At 43.3% G+C, this 24,760-nt stretch overlaps 1 protein-coding gene across 4 annotated transcripts in view; it reads left to right on the top strand.

Annotated features, from left to right (window-relative positions):
• Positions 1–24,730, top strand: part of LOC100118628 (growth arrest-specific protein 2) — a 41,328-nt gene extending 16,598 nt beyond the window's left edge. The window contains exons 2-9 of one of the 4 annotated variants that reach the window (XM_031925730.1): positions 1,395–1,691; positions 17,053–17,177; positions 17,447–17,588; positions 19,186–19,432; positions 20,086–20,347; positions 21,145–21,270; positions 21,443–21,529; positions 22,226–24,730. In XM_031925730.1, the coding sequence (XP_031781590.1) occupies positions 1,472–1,691; positions 17,053–17,177; positions 17,447–17,588; positions 19,186–19,432; positions 20,086–20,347; positions 21,145–21,270; positions 21,443–21,529; positions 22,226–22,363 (1,347 nt within the window). In that variant the 5' untranslated portion in view covers positions 1,395–1,471 and the 3' untranslated portion in view covers positions 22,364–24,730. Of the gene's footprint in view, positions 1–1,394; positions 1,692–17,052; positions 17,178–17,446; positions 17,589–19,185; positions 19,433–20,085; positions 20,348–21,144; positions 21,271–21,442 lie in introns of all 4 variants that reach the window. The other 3 variants (XM_008210714.4, XM_008210716.4, XM_001602502.6) reach the window with 3 other exon arrangements.
• Positions 24,731–24,760: the final 30 nt, after the last annotated feature.

Here is a 24,760-nt window from a genome sequence, read left to right as displayed (position 1 = left end):
AAATTGAAATGTTTATAACTTTTGTCACAGGTTTCAAACCTTCACCAAATTTTAACTGACTATTTGAGTATTTATCTTATCAATATCTAAAAGCATACCAAATTTTATCAAATTCTGAACGATCAATCACTTTTGGGTAATAACTACCTTAAACAAGGAAGAGGAAATAATTTGCAACAGAACAAAAGTAGCCTAGGTAACCTATAGCATCAACGTAAACAAAAACCATCTAAATCACGCACACCGAGAAGCGACCTTGTACAGTATTTTGGCGCGCGTCGAATCGCGCCCACACGGCTCAAATTTAAGCGGCCAAAAATCTCGTCAAGTGGCACTTCGATATTCACGGTCACGTCAGCGGCATTTCAAGACGATTCACTTTTGCGCGCGTGTACCACGTTCCTCTCACTCGTTCTCAGTGCTTACTATTCAGAGCAAAACAAAAGATCTCGCCCACGTGCTGATATTGCTTTTTCTCCCTGTCATGCGGGATATGACTCTATCTACACGCTTTGTTTTTTTCGACAGGGTTTTTTGTGCGTACGCTTAGTGTCACCGGTTTGATTTTACATGGGAATAGCATATTGCGGTTGTATCAAATATTGGGGTATGTTTCTTGCGATTTCGCGGTGCGGTCTATATATATAGTCGGAAAGTTGTGTGAGAAGCGGAACTTTCTTGAAATTCCTTGCGGTTTTAAAACCGTACGCAGGGATTCCATTTCTAATTGGTGATTATGATTTTCCTCGATCAGTTATTTAACGGCTATTTATATTGCAAAAAGAACCGATTCCGATATTATTACTTATTACTTCAAGCTCAAATTAAGAACCGCGAGAAAGTATCGGGTTCTTTACGGATACAGATCATGCTACAGTTAAAAATAAAACTTCACATTGATTTTGTGAAAACTGAAAGTACGTTTTGTATTTGGAGTAATGAGAAAAGGCATCGTTCGATCAAACGCTTGTCGTACGCAAAAATAAATATTTGATTAGCCTAAATCATCAACGGCTGCTTTCCAACAACTTCAGCTTTAAATCCTTATCCACCGCTCTCGTGATATTCGACTTATCGCGCCTACATGCGTTGTCGCGAAAGCAAGTGAGATATTCTTCGGCGCAGAAAAAAAGTATCGAAAGGAGGATAAAAAGCTCTAAAACCCGGACTGCCTACACGTCTCCTCAATAACGTTGTTTACCTACGGAAGTTGACAGTCCCACTCGCGAACACATTGACATACAGACAGTCGCTTTCGAATCTCCTCCTCTCGACGGCCGACGACTCTCCGTTTTCCCGGGCGATACTCGCGCCCGATAAGAGTCTCTCCCTCTCGCGCGCACATGTAGCTACTTACACGCTCTAACAAGACTTTTCTCTCCATTATGTTGCAGAGCTCTGCGAGGCGAAGGAGAAGAAGACGACGGAGGAAGAAGAGCAGCTGGTCTGACTGGTCTCGAGCGAGAGTAAGATGTCCTACACGAACCGCTTTCCGCCGACGAAGAACACGCGCTACCGTAGCAGTTGGGGCCCATCCTCGGTCTCGGTCTTCCAGCGAGCCGATGTGCCTAGGCCGTCGCCCGAGGAGGAGGAGTACGCCGAGTTCTATCACGAAAGACTGCACTCGGCGCAGAGCCGACAGCTCATACCGCTGCAGGAGGATCTAGCCGACTGGATCAACAAGACGATAAGTGAGTCTTCGGTGTTTAGTCAATTCGAGCTTCTTGCTGAGTGTCGTTCCACGATTCTTAATCATTTGTATGGTTATGTTTCTTATAATACCTGCTATATAGGATAGAGAATTACGTATTTATTTCACACGAACGTATCGATTTCCAATTCACGCCGGAGAATGTTTTTGCGTGGCGAGGGGACTTGAATTTTATATTGCGCCTGTACTCGGTAGAGTCTGCTGTTTCTATTTCAAGTGCATCGCTTTGCTTTTATCGGTTTACATATTTTAGAGGCACTGCAGTAGTCGCATTTTAAAACAGGTTTCCTTAGACGTACGAGGTCAGCGCGAGATGATCATTATTTATCCACCTTATGGCGACATCGAGTAAATCTAGGTCCACTGTTACTTATAGATCTTTTTAATTGTTTCTTAAAGCATTGATGGTTCATAAGTAATTTATTTAGCCTGAAAGTTTTCGAAAGAAAGTAGAATATAACAGTGTCGAAAAGTAATCTGGTTGAAAACGCATGTTCGAGAGAGAAAATCGTGACTAAATGCAACAAAATTCCGACGTAAAACGGGTTTGGAAATTGGCATACTTGATTTACGTATCCATACTCCATAGAATGGTATATTTGCCCAAATTATCTACCTACGAGTTTGCCTAGCCGCGCGTGCACACATATAACTATATACGTCCACCCTTCATCAAACATTAGTCGGAAATGCGACTGCCTATGCTCGTTCGTGTCGGCGCTGCTGCTTCGCATACATATTTTCGGGGGGATGCGATCGATAAACAAGTTGAAAGACATAATAAATTGAACGAAAATCTCGTGTCTAGACGTATCGCCGAGAAAAAAAACTTAATAAATCCACAATGCCCTGATGCACGATATTTTATCGAAGAGGGATGCTCACATTTCGAAGACAATCCATTTTAAAGACACTCATCTGCAAACTAGTGATAAATCAAAAGTTAAGCGCTAACTGATTTTACCATGAAAATCAATTAAAATTTTGCAGTGCCTGTTAAACTGTTTGAAATCAACAGGACATTTTTTTTATAATTTAATTGATGTTAAAACGACACATAACAGCTTATATAGTGATAATAATCTTCGTTTCAATAATTCATATTAATGTATGAACAATTCGAGGTGCTCATAGCGCATGACTCAATATGAATATTGAAATTATTGCACGACACGGATCAGAGCTTACGTCTTAAGGTTATTAGAAGTTCTATAGTGGGTAGAGCAATATAGTTCTAAAAAAATATGAATAATATGGAATTTTTAACCGAGTTCTATAACTCGAACTTCGAAACGCTCGTATAAATCTATAAGCGATCTTTCAAACGATTTACTTTAACAAATCTTTATCAACCTTTGACAGTGAACAACACACATACTACATAGCCGAACCGCACTCAATCTCATTTATCTAATAAAAAATGTCACGGCGGTCACAATCATCTACATTAAAAGCTATGAATGGTCCACCATATGTGTTCATGAATGGGTTGTGCATAGCCAGCTTATGAAGTCCCGTATAGCCGAATACTTTTTTAATTTAGTCAATTAACGACCACAGGCAGATACGAGCCGAGATACGTTATCTTTATTGAGCATAACGTGGAACGTGCTTTTTAGAATTTGAAATCCTTTGCTCACATACAATCAAAACACCTTTCAAAGCTTACGATCTTTATTCGCATACGCTATTTCATCTCGTTTTTCATTGCAAAATTTTTTCTCGATATAACGCGTCTTTATAATTGTCTATATTATCTTCAAAAAATATCTGCGAGCATCCCAATACTGTAAGGCAGAGCAGACATCAGTTCGTAACGAAACCGAACAAGAGCCCCACTCAAAGTATATTATAGAGCAACAGCATGGCGTATCCGTCTAGCTGTCTCGCACGAAGGTCGGCCATCAATCGCGCGCGTATGCATGACAGAGAGACGGCGGCAGCAGTACACGCAGCAGCGAAGTAGGCAGATGAGCCGGCGCGCAGTAATAATATCGGATATACAGCGCTGCTGCGTGCGGCGCGCAACATACGAGGGGCTACTCGGCTCCGCTCATTTTCTCCTCGCCCTTTTTTGCCCGGCGCGTGCGCGTGCGCTGCACACATGCATCTACATAGCGTATACGCGGCGATGCTCGCCAAGGCGTAATACGACATAATGCACCTTCGGCCATTCAGCTATCCCATTCAACGATTCAGCGTTCACTGCTCCTCGTAATACGCGCATCCGTTTCGTCGCTTCTTTTTCCCTCTCGTTCGCTTCACGCTGCCGCTGCCGCTGCCGCTGCTGCTTTTTTCTTCCTGCCGCTTTCTCGGCCCTTTGTCTCTTGTGTAATGGATTGCCTCTAGCCCACTCCGTTGCTTAATGAAATTTTTCGGGAGTTCTTTGGGGCCCTCGCTGTGAAATGCATCGCTTTTACTCTCTCTTATTTTCGGGGATAAAAAGTTCTCGAAAACTCTCTCTTTCATCCGCGCGATCTTCTCGACTCACTTTGTCCCTGTCAGCTGCAGCGAGTATCAGCAGAAGTGCAGTTACGGGGACGACTCGTGTTTTCATCAGTCTGTAACGATGACTCGCAGTCATCCCCCGGCGGCGGCCGCGGTGAAAGTTTATTTCCAATGCAGAGAGCGGACCCGCTATCCTCTTCTAATTTAATCCGATTCTAATTAAGGCCCCGCGTGCGCGCGCGCGAATCTCTGACGAGCCGCAGCCGCAAGAGAAACTTCATCGATGTGCTGCACCGTTTGTTTTTACCTTTCTTCTTCGTTGCTGCTGCGCTTTATCGACTAAAAACATAATGCGATATCGAGCAATTGGGTTGTGCATCGCCGGAGCTCCATCAATTTGAGTATACTGTAGCTGTACAGGCGCATAATTTCCAGAACTGACGTAACGCATACACATTCCGGCGCTTTGTTCTTGTAATTTCCCGCGCGGGAATTAATCCTCGGCCGCGGCGCTGATTGATACTGGTCGAAATTACAAGCTGGCGTAACGTTTACACCATCGTGTATCCGCACGCGGTGTGAAGTGTATGCGCACGGTGTATGACTTTTCACTTTCTGCCACCGCGTTCATCATCGCAATTTTAATTACGATAAAAGACAAAGCTACTACTACTAAGTTTTCAATCAGATCGCATGTCTGCGTTCTCCGATTCCGGTTCTCGCATAAAGGATTCATATTTTTTGCGCGCGACGATCCATCGCGTGTCTGCCGCCTCACACTCGTTCTCTTCAGACAACGTAAGCGGTTTTCTGCGCACACACATACTTACACAGAGCGCTGCACGTGACGCTAGAGCACAAAGATCAGCATCTGGCCAGATGTGGGAAAGGATATTCGCGTAACATTCGGGCTTCCGCTTTGCGGCAACGCTCCTATTATGCATTTTCGCTTTCGAAGAACGCGGCATTCTAATAGCGCGCGCGATCGGAGAGCAACGAGGAGTTCAATTATGCTAAACAGCTGCCGACGTCGAATTACAAGATAGGGAGAGAGTACTGACTTTTTGGATCTAGTTATTGCGCGACGAAACTGAGTGGTGCTCGCCATTATACGCGGAGAATTTGCAAAAGAAACGCTCGCGCAACACGCATGCGCGCATCGACTTTCCGCTAATCCGAAGAAAAGGAATGCATGCATAACGAGAGCCTTTCAAAATTTCTATTAAGACCCGGGCCAATGCACCTGTGTATACACGTTATGTGCTCTTGTCGAAAGCAGCGGCGGCAGCGCTACATGGTGAAACTTTGATCGAAGTTATTAGGTTACACACGCGAAGACCGTATGACTCTTCGAATAAGGAGCCGTGTAAGTGTATGCGTGCGTGTGTTCCGAGAATTCCGCGCCTCAAAGTAGACTAGAACCATAAAAAGTTTTTCCAGTTTCACTGTACTCCGCGCGGCGAGGTCAATCGGGCGCTAACTGCACACTCTCCCGATTATTTTGTCGAGCTCGCTTTTTTGCTAATCTCGGTTTATTTACAGCCTCCTCATTCTGCGCTTTTTACACGCTGCTCGGGTATTTCTAATAATAATTCTTTAATTACAGATAGAATATGATTACAATAGCGGGAAAATCTAAATCTTATTAGATAACAATTTGAAGCTCCCTGGTAGAAAATTAACGAGTGAAAACCGTTAAAAAGTTAAGTTTAGTTGACCATTATTATCAAATTTGAATGTAAAAAAATAAAGCAAAATGTTGCTAATATTTTAGTGATGCGTGTCTATTATACCAACACAGTATTATTTTTAAGTTAAAAATTGTTTTTTCCATTTCTTCTTGCATAAAACGTTTGCATGTTTTATTACAAATATTTGGATTTTTCACGATTGCAAGATATTTTTCTATAACTTCTGGATTGTAACAGTCATTTGACAAATTTCAAGCAAATATTCTGTTTTATCTTGAGTTAATGTGTATATCTATGCATTTATAATGTTTAAACTCTTATTTATTTAAATTGTTAACCACAACTTAGCTATGTGGCCCAAAACTTAGCTTATTAACCGTTAACGTGTCTACCAGGGCTTCTTTATGTACCAAACATTTTTTTAATGTACTTATACGTGTGACCGCTACAGCGCTATCAATCACCGAAACAATAGGTGGCGCATAGGAACTTTTCCATTTCCCTCATAACAGCATGCGCACCAAGTACAAATATTTTGTTGTGCAACCCATGCTAAAACTGCCTTGTTTGGTCTACTACTTCGGCCGCTTATACTATGTTCAAGATTATGAAAACAGCTAAGGGCGGCATGAATTAAATTTTGCATATCGTTGTGCATAAATCCGTATACATATTTTGCGATGAAAAAATCGTAGCAGTAAAAAACACCCCCTTCGTCCGTGTACGAAGAAGAGGTGCCTTAAAATTCTTAAAACCGCCAGCTGCATGATTTTCGAGCTATAATAGCACACTGCTTTTGTGCTATATCACAAGAATGTAAGTGTCGTGTCCGAAGAACGTGCCATGATCTGCATAAATAAATAAATAAATAAATAAATAAAATAGAGCATAAGCTCACGTGCTATGGCATATAATAATATATAAGCCGAAGGCGAGAGGTACAACAGAGGCTCGCGCGCATTATATCGTTCGCGGATGCGATCGGTGGGCGATTGCGCGAGATCGTGCCTATTATATGCAGCAGATAAAGCCGAGTGAGGATTTCGAATGCAGCGCGCTTCGATCTCTTCTCTCAGCCGCTACCGCTGCTGCAGCAGCCTCGTGTAAGGTATTAGAGGGACAATCGTGTCGGCTTCGTGCGGAATTTAAACGCGCGCGCTTTTCGCGTCGTACTTCTTTCCTCCTGGGCTCGCCGCCTATGCACCGCGAGAGAGCTACTTTGAATATGCTTTATTTTAATGAGCGCCGGCGGAGCTGCGATGTTGATGTTTTGAATATCGGGTCGTTGACTCGCCTCGTGCACACGTAATAGTCATCGCGCGAGAGCTTTGCAAAATCGCGCTCGCTTCGGCTGCGTTGATTTGTCGCGATACTTTGAAGTTTGATGTGTACGAGTGTGCTGCACGCGCGAATTGATTTTTTTTCTCTCCTAGTTTGGATTCGGAGCTTCTTGGATACCGAATACATCGCGCATAGCTAAATGCTGTTAGATCGATGTCTATTTATATGATGTATATAAGTATCCCGACGCGATCGCGATCCGCTCGTGATACACGTGACACGTAGCAGCCCACGAAGGGATTGGATCGCGACGCAAGAAAGAAAGCACGAGCCGCATGCCTCCATAGTATATCATAAGGAAAGAGAGAGAGAGAGAGAGAGAGAGAGAGAGAGAGAGAGAGAGAGTAAAAAAGAAGTAGGCCTTGGCGTGACTTATATATTCCTCGGTTAATATGAAGTATCGATTTAACAGAGCTCTAAAAGCCCTAAAATGCACAGCTGCCGCGCGCACTACTGGCTCGAATACACTCTGTCCCGCGAAAAAAAAGTGCCGTACCAGGTCGCGCGGATGACTCGCCTAATGTACGATATAGGTATATGCATCACGTCTGCACGCCGTTAGCACGCGCTGCTGCTCTGACGTGTAATTGCCCGGAGCTATCTTTTCCCTTTTATACTATACCTATTAAACCTATAGGTACACATCGGAGACTGTCCTCCGAGTTATCCGCGAGTTTGATCGCTCTCGCGCGAAACTCGACGCCTCGTATCCCGCCACAAGGAGAGTCAGAGCTGCGGGTGGCACGTCGTGGAGAGATCGCGCAGGGTTCTCTAGCCGACTGTCAGAAAACGCTTTTTCGAATGAATGCGGCGGTGTGTGTGCGCGCGCTTGTGTGTGTGTGTGTGTGTGTGTGTGTGTGTGTGTGTGTCGAGAGCCGACAAAGGGCTCCTTTCGCAAGATGAGCGTGGCTCGCCTGTTTTTCGAACTCTCGCTCTGTGTGTAATGCGATTTATATGGCTTTTTTCATCCGGTGCGCGATTGACTTCTAGACAAGGGTGCTTGTCTGCGGATGATGTACGAGTATGGGAAAACTCATTGTGCATACTTTGCTTCTGGGAAATTGCGACTTATAATTGTCGTGAGCGAGATTTTGCAAAATTATTCGCCTACACGTGGTCCTGTTTCTATTCGGAGCACACAAGAGCAAGCCACAGAAATATCCGTGAACGGGCTGGCTGGGAAATTAATTACTCAGTCCCTTATACAGCTCGAATAGAAAGGGCTCATCTGCAGCCGAAGGGTGATCGCTGCTATAGTAACTGTATCGGGATGGCGAGGACTGTACCGCGGGGGATCTTCATTGACGAGGGGAAACTCGAGCACTTTGAGATTGATAAAATATTCAGAGGACAATAAAGCGTGTACTGCATCAAAGGCCATTGTTGTCGTGACGTTATTACACAAAATAAATAAAAAAAATCGATCACTATCGCCATCATTACCCGCTAGAACCAACCCAGCACAGCAGACAACTTCTTCCTCGCATCATCGAGCTGATATGGTAATATGCGTCGCGAATGCGAATGCAGTGCACCATAACGAAGGTACGCACGCGTCACAGAGACGAGCAGACGGTAACTGCAACTGCATCGACAACTACTGTACGCACGTGACTCACACCGGAAGTAACTCGGCCCACCCTTCGACTTCCCTTTGCGCGTTTTCTCCCCCACATGCAGTCACTACACGCGCCGGCGTGCATAACGTTACGCCTTTCTCGTCTCTCTATATATTATCCTCCAGTTTTTTTCTATACATGCCCGCCGCACGGGCACACCTCGCATCGACTGCAGGGAGCGAGTGAGTGGATGCCTCGTTGGACAAATATTTTCGCACTTGGCTCCTCTTCTTCTATTCTTATTGTCCGATGATGGCTCCCGGTAATTTCGACGACGCGAAACGCAAACATCCTGCCCTGCAGACGAGTTTATATGCGGAGGTATTTTCATTCCAGACGGATCGGATTTCCGCATGCGAGTCGCGATACGTTTTCGGGCTATTAAATGGATTTTTCTGAAAACTAGAGTTTGAACAACGCGCTTCGCGCGCCCTAACCTAAAAGACGTTTAGGCCTCCTGACTTAGACGCATGCGCACTACATGAGCCAATCACAAAACGTCTATCTTGGCTTCACAACATCCGGCAATGACTTTTTTATATGGGGAATTCCTAGAAATAAAGAGGGAGCCTCCGACGCAACCTTGAGCAAGTCTCGGTTTTGACAGCGGGAGCGCACAAGGGCTTTATGGCCCGCGAGGAAGCCCATGAAATCTCCAATAAGTTTCCTGAATCGTGTAGCAGTTCCTTCGCGACAAAGCCAAGCGCGCGCTGTTCACGCTATAGTCACGAGCATTAAGGATTTATGGCGACTATCCTCTCTCGACTGTATACATATACATATTGCGTCACGTGTGCGGAGCGCGAACTGCTCCCTCTTCCGCGTGTATGTGCAGCGTTTGATAATCCACTCGCCACCGCCTTCGCTTCTCTTTTCACGTGGTACACGCGACTCGTGAGTGTTCCGATTAAGTCTCGGAGCGAGGTGTGCGCTATTATACGACCCGTGAGAAATGTGCTTCGATTCATTTCGACGAATTGTCGTCGATGAGAAAGTCGATATTGTTTTTGTATGCATAAAGTACGCCGTCGTCGCATACACACGCGCTCTGACTGTGATGAGCCGTGGATGTATGTGTAACGATGTTGCGCAGTCATACACAAAGTGCCGGTAGTGAGTTCGCTTGCAGATCATCCCGGCACAGAATCCAGTTCTACTAGGGAAACGAGAAATAAAAAGTGCACTAATTTCGACTAGGAACGTAGCAACGTTACTCTTATAAATGGTTTCACGTATTCTAGCCTTACACGAAATTTTATATTTATATTTCCTGTACGCAGGTCCGGATACAACAAGAAACTAAAAACTAAACTAAAACTATATATCATTAATTTTTGATAGTAAATTTCCCTGTCCGACTTCAGACCAGGAACTACTACGAAAATCATTTATCCAATCATTCACACTTAGCTTGCGCCGTTAGGGTTCATTTAAATTTCCTAACGCGCAATTTTAATATGAATATAATATGAAATTTTTAACACTTATAGTTATATAATCTATCTATTCTGCCTGATTTTTAAATAGTATATTTTAGCAATTGTTTAACTTGTAGTGATTCAATTTTTTGTATTTTATATTTAACTGATTATTAGTAGCCCCTATAACTATAGATTAGATTATATTGCACGTTTTAGATTCTATGTTACTATGTTATCTGATTTTGTGTAAGTTTCAATTAACTATTTTGTTTATTTACCACAACCTTACAAGCATAGATCTTGCTGTTGTGAACGTTTCTGTAGTCGCGTTTCTGTCTCTAGCCAAAGGTATACTATAGATAAGCTATACATGTAAGTCCTACAGCACAAGTAACTCTGTAGTGAGAAAACATTTGTTTGTGTTGATGTGATGAATCTCATCTACAGTCGGACGTGAACACGATGTCATCTATTACCACAATGTCTTTGTGAGGTGGCTGATGTTTGATGGAGTACATTGAGTTGGTAAAATTTTGCGTTCCTCTTATACCTCTGTAAAAATAAAAAATTGATTTGTTGGAGCCTTGGTAATTGATATCTCCGTAAGTCATCCTGTGTCTATTGATGTTCGTGATTTTTTGTCGTGGAGCTTCTGCCGGATCCTTGTTTTTTGATTTGATGTTGTTGTGTTCCGCCATTTCATCTATCTTAGAGAATATCGTTTCCATAGGTTTGTATCTTTCGATATTTGCATCTATTCTACGTTTCTTTAAGCTGGTTGTTTCTCTAACGAAATTAATTATGTTGAACTCAGTTAAGTTGTTCCCATTTTCTTGCATTCTCCAAATATATATGATTTCAGTTGTAATTTCATTCGGGTTTAGAGTTAATTTCGACTTATTTTAGTTATATTTTGGGGATTTCACTTCTTTAATGAACAATAAAACTTTCACTCGCCAACAGTTAAAATTCCTTTCAGTTTTTTGTGAGAGATTTTGTATAGTAAAGTGACTCCTATACTTTTGGGTGCTGAATGTACAGAAATAACTTGATTCCTTACAAGATATAATTTCAGGAAGATTTCTTTGACGCCAACATTCCTAAGATACATTCTTAGCTATTTCATTAAGCAACAAAATTCCATATTTTAAGCTATTTAGATAGCTGCCTTTTTTATATTTTTGATTAAGATAGCTGAAAAAAGCGCACACAGAAATCTCAGGTTACCGACAAAATTATATGCCTGTAACAAAATTAAAATTTTAAGAATCATTACGAAAAAAAAATTATCAAATCCCTGGTAAAAATATTGACGTAATTTTGTGACGTATTAGAAATCCTTTTTTTTACAAAATTATTATATGTACATACTTTGTAGGAGTATTCACAACTCCAATTTTACGTAATTAAATAAAACAGTAAAAGTGCAAAGAACTTAAAATGATCTCTGTGGTTTTACTATTTACTTTAATTACATAAAAATGTAGCTTTGAATATTCTACAAAGTATTTACATATAATAATTTCGCAAAAAACAAGTAATTCTAATACGTCACAAAATTATGTTATTTTATTAAATAGCAAAATTTTTCATAATGATGAAACGTATTAGCCAACCGTTATTTGTAAACTGCTTATATGCTACAGTTTACGTTTCTTCTCTAATAAAAATAAATAATAAAAAAAGTGTGCTTATAAAAAAAATACTATTATTTTCTGATAATACAAACATTATATATATAAACATATAGATTCAGTTCAAGAATAAAAAACAAACTTTATTGCAATAAGCAAAAGGCACCACGTAAGTTCATATAATTTGAAACTTATTTATCATACTCAATTCAAACAAATTTACTCATTTTAACCTTTGAATGTACAAAAAGTGCAGCTGGAGAAGAAAGTATTATTTATTTTAATAACCCCAAGTCTTGGTTTGTTAAATACTTTAAAACGCTTTCGATACATGAATCAGGTAACTCTTGAAACAATGATTCCATTGTATTTTTTGCATCTTCTAATAGGCTGAGTCTTGCTGCTCCCACACCATATTTTATCTTTAGCAAACCACTAAATTCTGGGAATTCGGTTTCAAAATCGTGTGCATCTAAAGCAGCTTTTACCACATGATGTTTGCAGACTCTAGCGAGATCATAAACATCATAGTATAATAAGTTCGTTAGTGAAGAGTTTCTATTTATTTTAATTTTACTCAATTCTGAAAATTCATCAAGTAACTCTTCTTTTAATCTAGCAATATTTCCATCTCTAAAATGATTCATTTCTGGATAAATGAGAAATCTATTTTCAAAAATCATTGAATGTAATTCTTCGTTAACTTCATCAATATAATAATTTAAAAATTTCAATTTTTCTGTATGACTGAATATAGTCATATAAAATTCTGCAGGTAGTAATGAATTATTATGAATCGTTTCTTCGACGAGAAGCAAGTCGAGACACTGCGCGCGAATGATCGATCCGCCGTGACGCGCACTCTCCCGACTTCTTCCGCAACGATGATGAATATTCTCTCGGACAATCGCGGCGCAACTCTGCGTAAGTTCACTGCACTCGGGCTTTAAAATTACGCAAGCGCAGGACCGTCGCGCAACAGCATATTTCACGGACAATTAGGGCCCGCAGCCATATAGCCCATAGAGGCGCGCAATTGAATCTCCGCGGGCGCGAACAATGGCGCAGTCCTTAAGTTCCGGGTGACCGAGATCGCCGCCGCTGCTGCTGCTGCGTCGCGCGCTCCTCCCGCTAAACGAAATCGCGAATGCGAACGTGAGTTATTGCCGGCGCGCATCAGAAGGGGCCACACGCGGCACGTTCTAGGAACACGGATATGTACACTGAGAAAAAATTGATAGTAGAAATTACTGTTTGGGATAGTAATTTTTACTGTTTTTCATAATAAATTGTTAACAGACTTTTAAGATATTAGATTTTACTATCCAAAGATAGTAATTTTTGATGAAATCGAATTTTTAAAAATTTAATTTCAATTTCGCTTATTTCTATATTTTAGACCATTTACCTAAACAGATCTGTTCCGTACAAAATTTCAGATTTATCTGATGTATTAATTGATGTAGGAACTAAAGTTAATAAAAATTAACGAAGATTAATAAATAATAAAGTGATCAATAGACACAGAAACTTATTATAATAAGATAAACGTAAAATGCCAACTAAAATACTGATTAGCGCAGAAAAAAAAATTAAATTCAAACTTTACCGCCTGAGAATATTATAATTTTTCCCACATTTTATAGCACATTTTACCATCTTAGGTAGTAAAAATTAAGTCTTTTGAAAGCCGTAACAATTTTTACTATCTGAGATAGTAAAAATTACTAGCATCCGAGATAGTAATTTTTACTGTCAAATTTTTCTCAGTGTATATAGGTATACAAACCGAGGGCACATCCCGCCTTATCACGAGTTTCGCTATCCTTTCCGATCGCGAGAGAGAGAGAGAGAGAGAGCTATTGTCTCTTGCGTTTGTGTTGTATACGCGTGTGCATTATAGAGGTCTATATCTTTTGTCGCACAGCTTCTCGTGCGAATGGATCCGAAGGATAGTCTCAGGGATCTTTGCTGAAATTAATTCGCTTTTGCGGGCTGGATAAGTATTGCGTGGCTGTCGATTGCGGGCCGGATAAGTTTATTGTTGCGTTCATTGACGATCGACTATCGTTCGTGTGGTTAATCTGAATGCGGTGATAAGAGTCTATGGTTTTAGTTATACAGTCTCTGACAGCTTAATAGTACTTTACGCGGTGACAGATGCTGATAATGGAACACGGGCGTGTATTGTTCTATTCGAGCTATAATAATCGTTGGTGTTCGGTGCGGGTGAGAAAATCTGCGATACGAAATCAGTTTTATTGATTTCTATAATTAATGACTCACAATGTCATGCTTGAACAATATCGCATAAACCAACAACCCTTCCTCGAAAAAATACCACCGCTCTCAAGCTCCCGCGACTAACGAGCTTCTTTCTCCCATTCGCCGAGCAGCACCACTTCAGCCGCAATTGCCTCTCCTGTTCACCTCGCCCCCAAAAAAAGAGCAAAAATTCCTCCGAGTAGACCGAATACGCACAATACCCCACTTTAACTGCAGCGAAAGACAAGCTGCCGACTATTATTATCTAAAAAGCCCGCGAGAGTATTCCGGCGGCCCTCTGTCGAGTCGTTAGAAAAGGCGCTACACGGCACTCGGCGCTCAGCGCGACAAAAGCCGGAGCCGAGATTTTTCTCGAAGCCGAAGCAACCCCATTGTTGCTTCGGGTCAAGTCACGAGAGAGAAAGAGCCGCGGCTTCTCATTACCATTCGTATCTGAGCTGCTCTATCGAGAGAAGCTGCTGCTGTAGCCAGCCTAGTTCCTATTTCCCATCACGTATTTACTGTTTATACCCCGTACGGCTGCTGCTCTCGTTTTTGCGCTTTGTTTTTCTCGGCGATCAGCCAGCAGACGACCATGAGAGCTACTAGTTAATTGACGAATAACGAGACGCGGAAAATTTTTGTTATTTAGGGCCGGTATAGAAAGTTGCACGATTCTCGATGCTCCGTCGATGCTTCGCGTCTTTTCTTCACGTCCTCGTTAAATTCGCATCATAATAAAATAAAAATTGTCACGGTCATCGCATTACGCGACGTAATTCGAAAAACTGCTCTTCCGTACACAGCGATGCCTGGATAACGCTGCGTGTATACGGAGAAAACAAACGGTATAGCAAGATCCACTTCCGTACATCGATAGCATCGCTGCGGAGTCATTAATACCAAAATACACGCTATAACGCCTGAAATCTACGCGGACTTTCATTTTTTTAATCCTTCGTTGCGCGAGAGAGTTGGATGTATATAATCGCTATTTTCAATTCTGCAGAGTCACGGTTTTATGCGCTAATACGTGCTCAGCGGGTATTACATGCCGGTTTTCGAGTAAAAGAGTCGCGACGCTTATTAAGGTCGAATTTGCGGTATAGGCGTATACAAGCGGATCACTGTGTACTCTTTAGCCTGCACACAATGACCAGAATAAATCTTCCTTCGCTGATCGGGTGTATGAATAGAAATTCGAATGTCCAATCCGAGGCATTGGCTATTATATCGTTTTCAGGGGGAAAAGCGGAGGATCGTTCGTTTGCGGTTTGGTTTTCTTCGCTCCTATGAAATGCAGTATCGGTCGTGCGCTACTTGCATCGTCGTTAGTTGCGCGTGAGCGCCGCACTCTGTTGGGAAAAATCACACCAGACATGTCTCTTGCGCTCTGTGCAGTGTTAAAGATCGCGTTTGCCGTACACTTTGGCCTTTGCAACAGTACCGATTTTTTTCAGGAGTAATGGCTCTATCCATATGCCGTTATAGTTTAGCGTCGTTACGCTATAGTAGGAGTAGTCGGTTCAGCTCTCGGTTCTACCTTTTCGCAGAATATATACAAGAAGTTTATCAGTAATATAAAAATCGTTAACTCAGATGGAAGCATCGCTGTTATAACTGCATCGCGGCGCGACCGAAACGAGTCATACCTACATAAAATCTAGATGGCGACTTTCTTCGTATAGCGGTTTCTTCGCCGCGTCAAGGTGACTGATTTCTGCAGTAAACACAGAATTACGAAGGAGACCTCTCCTGGAATGGATCCGTAGCGTTGCACACACTGCAGCGTTGTTCTGCTTCTTTAAGTATACCGGCGAGGGGAAAATTATCCGTGGAAATCGTAAGCCCAACCGATCGTCGTCGCCTGCAGCTATGGAGCTGCAAGTCACACGTACCGGAACGACGACGGACGCACGCGACGAGTTGCAGCTACTTACTTTTCCATCCTCGCGCGCGCGGTTTGTCGGTCGAATGAAACCGAAATGATGATGATGCTTCGCCGGGACGAAGCGTTTTGATTTACGGCGAGAGTTGAGAATTTTAATGTTTTGATTCGCGCTTCAATGGACACTACTGCGATTTACTTCACTAAGCGGCGTCGCAGTTGTACAATTGTTGCAGTCATTGATACAGCCGAGCGTTCGAATCGATTAAGAGGCCAACAGATACGCGCGAAAAAGAAACACATCTGATTCACCATACTTCCAATTGTCTGCCGGCAAGGAGAGAAGAAAAAGCTTAATGCGCCTAATGGCACAGGCACGCATCATCATCGGAAATAAGCAAACACACATTCGCGGCGGCGAGAAAAACGCTCCTCTCGATTAGCTTTTTTCTCTTCCGCCGCGCAGTGGTGCTTAGCGGGACTTTAATTTGGCGCATTTGTACGAGCGCAGTGTGTTTAGTTTTCTACGCTATGCGAGTGCCGAGAGCGCGCGTTTCTTACGCTCGAGTGCGCGCTGCGAGCGAACGCGCTAAGCTTGCCATTACGATTCCGCGCGAGGAGCGAGAAGTAGAGCGCGCTATATACGCTTTTCCCTCCGTAAGGGCCGCGGAGAGTTTCGAAAGACGACGTGCGCTGGCTATACGTCGCAATGTAACGATCGATACGTGCAGAATATTCGCGAGTTTTATCGAAGGAGACGTGTGCGTGCATGATGGAGCCGCTGCGCGCGGAGATGATAGGGGCGAGATTTCATCGAGCGACCTAGATTTCTCGCTATTGTGTCGCTGCGGCGAGACGCGCCGGATTTTATGAAAAGTTTCTGGAACGTACGGTTTGAATGAACGACTTCACGGCCACTTCTGATTGCGGTGAAACGACGGAAAGCGCAGTTGTCGAATGATTACGCAACACTTGAGAAGCACTTGTGATGTACCTATACTCTTGTTAAGAGGCCGTTGTTTGATTTGTTGCAGACGTCGACCACATATCGGGCGAGAACTTCTTCGACGTACTCGACAATGGCGCGGTGCTGTGCCGTTTGGCGCGAGTCATTCAGGATAAGGCTCGATCGGCCGTTGAAGCTGGCAGAGCGAAAGGGGTGAGTATAGGATAAGGAGCTCCTCGCGTGAACAATCGATCTCAATTAGCGTCACGAGCACGCGACGACATCGTTGTGCATACATATCTACTTGTCCTCTTAACAATTTAAAAATAGCTCGTTGAGTGACTTTTTTCAAACTATAACTTCGAAAACTGCAGTCTTTCTGTTCTATTTTCGAGCCGCCAGTTGTAACAATGAACGCGGTTTTTGCGGTGAACACAGACAGAACTACTAATTACGTGAGCTCATGGTTTTTTTCTCCTCAGCCGGCGCCTGCCATAAGGGGTCGCTGCTGGGAAAACGCCGCGCGCCGCAGCTTTTTCTCCAGGGACAACATGGAAAACTTCATACAGTTCTGCCGGCGACTGGGCGTTCACGAGAATCTGCTCTTCGAAAGCGACGACTTGGGTGAGTGATTATCATCATGCGGCCTCGGTTCGTATAGAAAAGTTTGCCGGAGTTTACTGTGATACGCTGTTGTTATTCGAGGTTGAATGGAAAAGTTTTATTCTCCCCTGTAACGCTGGGTATTAGCATCAGTGACTCCGCTGTAAATGAATTCCTTAACGCTCTTTCAGAACTCTTTCTATACGACTGCAAAAAAGCAATGCTGATGTCCTCAATTAAAAGTTTTAATAATGCTTTCTCAGACCCATCAGTCAGCATACGGTTATAACTCGAGCGGCAAAAAATAAAGCATCAAGCGCGAGCACGTGTTCGGATAAAGCGCCTCTTGAGAAGAAAAGTAGATAAGACAAGCGGCGACGGAGGGAAAAAGTAATTTCCCGAGCAATCTTAATAAGTCTGCAGAGAGAGAGAGAGAGAGAGAGAGAGAGAGAGAGAGAGAGAGAGAGATACGACGCCGAAGCTTGTCCCACATGTCTCTCTCAGAGACGGAGACTCGCTCGAGGGCGTTTGGAACTCGTCGCGTCCCCGCGAGCGCAGACTGCACAGACACACGCACATACCGAGAGAGTAAATAGGGCGCGGCGCTCCTCGCTGCTGCCCCCGCTAAAGCACCCTTTAAATGCCTTCGCGGAACAAAGAGAGCAGCGATAAGGAAATTCCTCCGTCGTTTCCCATTCGCGTACACATGTAACAACGCGAAGATATAGTACTCCGTGCATTTCTCGTCCAGTGGGTTTCTAGTGCATCGGCAATACTGCTGGCGCTGCAGTAGCGACAAAAGCTTTTTCTCGTTTTTCACATGACAAAAGAACAGCCCCGTCGGCTGATATGCGCGCGCCTGCGAGCCGCTATTATCCCCGAGGGCAGGCAGAAGCGGCACATCACTGGAGTAGGCATATCGGAGTAGCCTACTTCGAGAGAGGGAACGAGACTTTATGAAGGATCGACGTGGCTGTATATAGGTATAACGCTGTACTCTCCGACCGACCTATGCATGGACGCGTGGTGTGATTGAAAATTAAGCGCGACGGCGGACTTTTTTAATTAAATTTCGACGAGCTAATTAAGTATTGCCAGTGGGATGCAGCTGCGCGCGCCGCGACATTTGCGTCGCTTCGGAGTTTTCCAATTAAGCGGGGAGCTTTTTCGGGGGCGTTGAACGGGCAATTAACATTTTTCGAATGTCGTCGGGAACGTATAGACTAACGAACGGTAAAGCTCGGTAAATTACTCAAACTCTCTCTGTGCGGTACATTCCTGGTCGACAATAGATTTTTTTTACTTTTGCGCTGCCTTTGTGCGCGAATGAAAAATTGCCAGAGCGCCGCGCGCAGCGATATTTTCGAAAATAATGATTTTCCCTTTTCGAGCTGAAAACGCCGATGATTCGGACTAACTTTAGATGAAGGCTGAAGTGCCAAAGCTGCATATAATACTTTCCCGTAGAAATTAACGGAACCGCGATTCCGTTTAAACTTTAAATCCCCGGCTTTAAACGTTCGTTTGATAGCCATCCGTTTCACAATAAATGTAAAATCGAATCCAATGACCCACGAACATTTAATAAAAGAACTAAAATAACAAAAAACTTGCACAGTTCTACAAGGCCAGCCTCGCAACGTGGTGCTCTGCCTGCTGGAGGTGGCTCGTCTAGCAGCCCGCTATTCCCTCGAGCCGCCAGGCCTGGTGCAGCTCGAGCGGGAAATCGCGGCGGAACAAGAGCGCGACCTTCACTGTCTCTCGGACAGCGGCATCTCTCACAGCAGCCTCGTCTCCTGGCAGTTCCAGTCGCCGTCGCCCACCGCCTCGCCCATGCCACCCGCCGACAAGATCAAGCACAGCAGGTAGACGAGCCACTTTTTTCTCTCTCCTTCTCAGACTTGCGGACTGGTTTCTCTTCTCGCACAGCTCGTTATTGCCGCGCGCCGTCCCGCTGCGCGAGACGAATTTTCCACGGCGCCGAGACGCTCGTTTTTTCCCTCGCGAGTCTGAGTTATGGCTTCATTTATACCAGCCGACGCGTTGGCGGATGACGATTCTGTGTATTTCGTCGCCTGAGCTGGAAAAAATGAGCTCCGATGAGGTTCGACGCGTCGCGAAAATTTGTGTACTCGCGTAACGTCGTTTGAAAAAGAAACTTTGAAATTGGCCTTTTCCGTCGAGCGATAAGCATAATTTGTATATAACAATGTCGCGCGGCTCATCTTAATGTCAAATCCGCACGGTGCATGCTCATAGCGAGGGAAAAATTAGGGTGCGCAAGGAGACGCGCGAGAAGGTGCGTCCCTCATTAGAATAATCTCCTTGGAGAGCTGCACCGCGTGCTGCCGCTGAATTTCAAACAAAACCGTAATTGCGCCTTGCGTCATCCTGAACGAGGCGTGACATTCTGCAAATTTCCGTTTCCAGCCGAGCGCAGGAAGCGCGGCGCCGTAAAATATCACATGAAGCGAAGGAGCGAATGGTTTTACATAAGCATCGATTTTCGAATTTTCAGCTCGGCAGTGGAGATGTCGACGGCATCGCGCTGGCTGGACACATCCGCGACGACGCCGAGTCACGAGCCCGAGATGCGGCGTTCGGTGAGCGACAACGGCCCGACCGGCAGCGACGGCGTCCCCAGCGACACGACGGAGGACGACTGGTCTCGCGGAAGCGCCGACGATCCCGACGAGGTGCTCTCGCCGTCGAGCTCGCCGTCGCCCTCGTCCACCGAGCTGCCCGAGCACTCTGGACCGCTCACCGAGCTGGATCGAAAGGTATAAGCGTAATTTTCCTCGCTTCCAACAATAACCAGCAAAGCTAACTGTAAAAAGAATTATTACCTGCACACACTCGTAAAATTTTATTACACTCAGCTATACTCAAGGCGTAATCTCTCACGGTGAATTCTCCCACGTACGCGCAGGCTTCTTGCGCAACCCCGCACATTACGGGACCATATTTTCAAAATCCTAGGAATTCTTCTATACATACGCAGCAGCAAAGCTTATAATGCCTTTCCTTAGTATGCCCGACACCTTCCATGTACATATGCATATAGCCGTGTCGGCGAGTCCGGTAGTCGTAAGAAGCCAGAGGGAGAGAGAGAGAGAGAGAGAGAGAGAGAGAGAGAGAGAGGAGTATCTATATATACGATATTACACTTACGGGGCTAGACTCCACCTCCTCCTCCTCTCCATATGCACTTCACGTTTTACGCGAGCGAGTAAAAGTCGCCGCATACAAAGCAGCAGCAGCGACAGTACAGACTCTCTTTCTGTGACTCGAAAAGTTCCTGTCTCCGCAGCGCAGCGGCGGTCAGCGGAAACCGATTTATTCCGCCGCCGACGACGTGCTCAACTTTTTAAAACGGGACAACGCTCTCTAAACGACCCTCTTTCCACTCTCTGTGTACTCGACACTCACCCTCCTCTCTCTCTCTCTCTCTCTCTCTCTCTCTCTCTCTCTCTCTCTCTCTCTCTTCCTCTATGTCTATCTCCATCGCGTCACAGTATTTAGAAACTCCTGTGTGTCTTCCCCCCGTTTTTTTTTGACGTTTGCCGTGCGTCTGCAGGTGAGGAGAGCTACCGAGGCCGTACAGAGACTTTGCCAGTGCCCGTCCAGCAAGTGCAGCAAGCTCAAAGTACGCAAAGTCGGAGAGGGCCGCTATCACATCGCCGGGCGGAACGTTTTCATAAGGGTAAGACTCTGTCTCCATCAGTAAACATTAGCGCATACCTCCTAGTCTCCGTAGATACCATGTAGGTACCTTGCTCGATCACCTTCATTTCGCAGTGTAAATACGCGACTCTACTCCGCTAAGTTGAAAATACGGAATAATCGAAAATCGAAATGAAATTTGATGTTCGCAGCTGCTCAAGGGCCGACACATGATGGTGCGAGTGGGCGGCGGCTGGGACACCCTGGAGCACTTCCTAACGAGACACGACCCCTGCCAGGTGAGGGTCCTCAGTCGCGAGAGTACACCGCCTCCGCACAACGCTAAGCACAGCAACAATTTCCTCCACATACGCGCCAAGTACCGCAGTCCGCCTACCCCCGAGTCCCTTTCCGCTCGCTAGTTCCGCCGCTTGATACACTCGCAAGGCCATCGCTGACATTCATATACATACGTTCACGAGGGAAGCCGCGCACGCGAGTGTGCGGTTCGTATATCATACACACATTGCCCGCGGATACCTAGTGCCTGCAGCCCCGAAAGATATTCCTCACTGCCGACTTTCCATTAGCGCTGCATTCGTCATTCCGTTGGTTGGGCTCGCCTTAGACTTTTTTTGTCCGCTTCGAGGGACCGCTGTGGTTGGTTTGTCGAAAAAAAAGGATTCGCGATGGTGTATACTGCGCCCGTATGCATGTGTACGTAAACGTTTTTGTAGGAAGCTATTTTGACGAAAATCGACAGACGAAACAAAACGGTTCCCGGAGTAATGAATACCCAACCAACTCATATGGACACCTCACTCGCCGACACAGTACAATCAAGCGATCGCTTTACTAAAAAACGAATTCTGTTGTGTCTCGCACGTAAGTCAAGCGTATATTGTAGCCATGTCGAACGAGGTACCGCACTCGGCGAAATTTCTTTTATTTTTCACTCTGCGATGGTTGCATATATATATATATATATATAACAGGAACGACGCTTTCTGCCGGCAATGGAAAACTTATATCTTTGTCTCGCGCCGAAGAGATCGGAAGAGCGAATGCAGAAGTCTCTTTATACACGCATGTATATGGTTGTATATCACAAGTTTTCGAAAGTCGATCAATAACTAATCAAACGGTGCTTTTTCTTTTTTCAAGAAACTCTTTAAGGTGGAAAAGGATATACTCTTGGATCAAGGATTGTCTTGTGGCTAGAGGAATGTGGGTGGCGTTTGTGTGTCTTTTGTGTTTGGAGAGATCGAGAAGCCGAATTATGTAGCGCGCACGTATATATTTATGCAATCGTTCACAACCACACGCTAAGGCACTCTATTTTACTATGGAAAATAGTATGATAATCAACGTTAACAGCCTGGCCATTTGGACTTGAGTAACTTTTTATTTTCAATCAAATCAACATTTTTTTTTCATTTTTTTTTCCTTTTAATTATTTCTGTCCGAATCATCAGGCGACAGCACCAGCACCAGGTGTAAATAGATTCTAAGATCGCAATGGCCAAATTAGCCCTTAAAAGTTAGCTATCTCGCTGAAATTGTATATCATCATAATTACTACATGTAAAGGCACCAAACTTGATTTTCATTCGTTATAAGAAACGTTTGAAATAAAGTGCAATTATAATCTCAGGAAAGATTATGCAGGCGATCATTGCAGAAATGAGCCACCTATAGATTCAAATAAATTTCTGCAAAAAATATACATTCTTCTAATATCGATTTAATGACATTTAAAGCGTAGTCTATATCAAGAAATTATTATCAATCACCGACATGACCATCATGATGTAGATGAGCACTGTAGATTATGCTAAGAGATTACCTTTTGAATGAATATATACTGCGAATGGTCATTGCTCCACCAATCTTGTAAAGATAATTTTCTCAATGCACTGCCTACGCACTATTAGCGGTAAATGATACAATCACACCACACATAGTTAAAGACAGATACGAATCAGACTCGGTTGAAACCTGAATAATGCATTAACTAAATTTTCACATCGATGAGAGATTAGTAACGTCTTTACATCTCGTATGTAACATACGTCATTTCAAAGACGAAGTTTAAAGTACTGCTTTGATAGAGCGCTTCTCACGTTGATTTTGACAATCAACGTTGAACAAGTGTTCAACTTTAATTAACCGACTCTGCATTCGAAAATTGTGCGAAAAACTGCAATTTTTATATATTATATACATTTACATTTCGACTAAAATAATAACGTTTCTTAAGATTGTATTTATCATGATAACAAAAAATATAAATATATCTTTTCTACTTTTATATATTAAACTGTAGAGTAAGAGAAAAGCGTTAACTATGTGAAAAGTGCGCCACGATAGGACGTCACTCGAGACGATCAGCAGATGGTAATACTATTGCAATTTGAAGAAAGCTGACATGTGTTTGATTTTTTCCAGAAATGCAAGGGCACGACGTGCAAAGGAATACCAAAGCAGAGAATTGTCCGACAAGTCTTGTCGGCGCGTTGAGGCTATAATATTGTTTACAAGGGGTATGCGACATTTGCGTTTGAGAGAAAGGAAAAACAGAAAATACAACATCCTACGCTCGTTCTGCACTTTCTTGTATACATACGAAAAGAAGAAAGATTTACGCGATGCGTTTGTGTGATTTGTAATTCCATACAGAGTATTACAATGTGAATCATTTACAGAGATGCGACGAATTCTCAACTGTTATATTTATTACAAATTATTTGTTTAAACATCGCCTGATTCTTTGCAAAGAAGAATAAAATTAAACGGCTAATTGTTTTGTAAAACACACAAATTTTTCATGTATGTATTTGGTGAATCTGCACTTTCTCATACATACGAGACTAGATAAATATTTCAATTCTTGCAAAGAATTCCAATGATACAGAACGATCTGTATCAAAAATTGGTTTAACGTTGATCTCATCGGTATTTTGTGTATCCAGAAGCAAAAATAACGTCGCAGTTTATTTTTTTTGTATGAGAGATTTAATGTCAGTGCAACTTGAGAATGTGAAAGCTATTTGAAATCATGTAAGTTGATTCGAGAGTACAGATAGCTTGAACATTTTTATTTTGGGCCGAAATCGAACGCTGTGTAACTGCGTGATATTGTTAACTAACTTTACTTCTATGCAGAGCTCGAAGAAAGGTTTTTTTTATGCGTGAATCGATCAATGATGTTTTCTGCGATGCCGTAGCTGTAGTACGTACGTTATATTTCCGCCATAATGTAATGTCCTGATCTACTTCTACTAATTTATTGGAGATCGTATACTACTTATAAGTAATGTAACCGTACCTGCTTTTTATATTATTATGTTTATATCATTTTTGCTCGAAAAATGAGTTGTATGTAAGCGCTATGTACACTTTGAATTTATACCATGACAAGGTGTTCAAATTAATTTCAGAGTTAATACTAAGTTTCTATTGTTACTTTTTGTTGAGTAATAAAATGTTTAATTCCAAAATCCCTTCCGTCTTTTGTTTTTTTCTTCGAA

This window comes from Nasonia vitripennis (assembly GCF_009193385.2).
Source record: "Nasonia vitripennis strain AsymCx chromosome 3 unlocalized genomic scaffold, Nvit_psr_1.1 chr3_random0004, whole genome shotgun sequence".
NCBI classification, from domain to species: domain Eukaryota; kingdom Metazoa; phylum Arthropoda; class Insecta; order Hymenoptera; family Pteromalidae; genus Nasonia; species Nasonia vitripennis.
The sequence above is the reverse complement of the archived record's forward strand: the minus strand, read 5'-3'. Positions and strand labels throughout refer to the sequence as shown.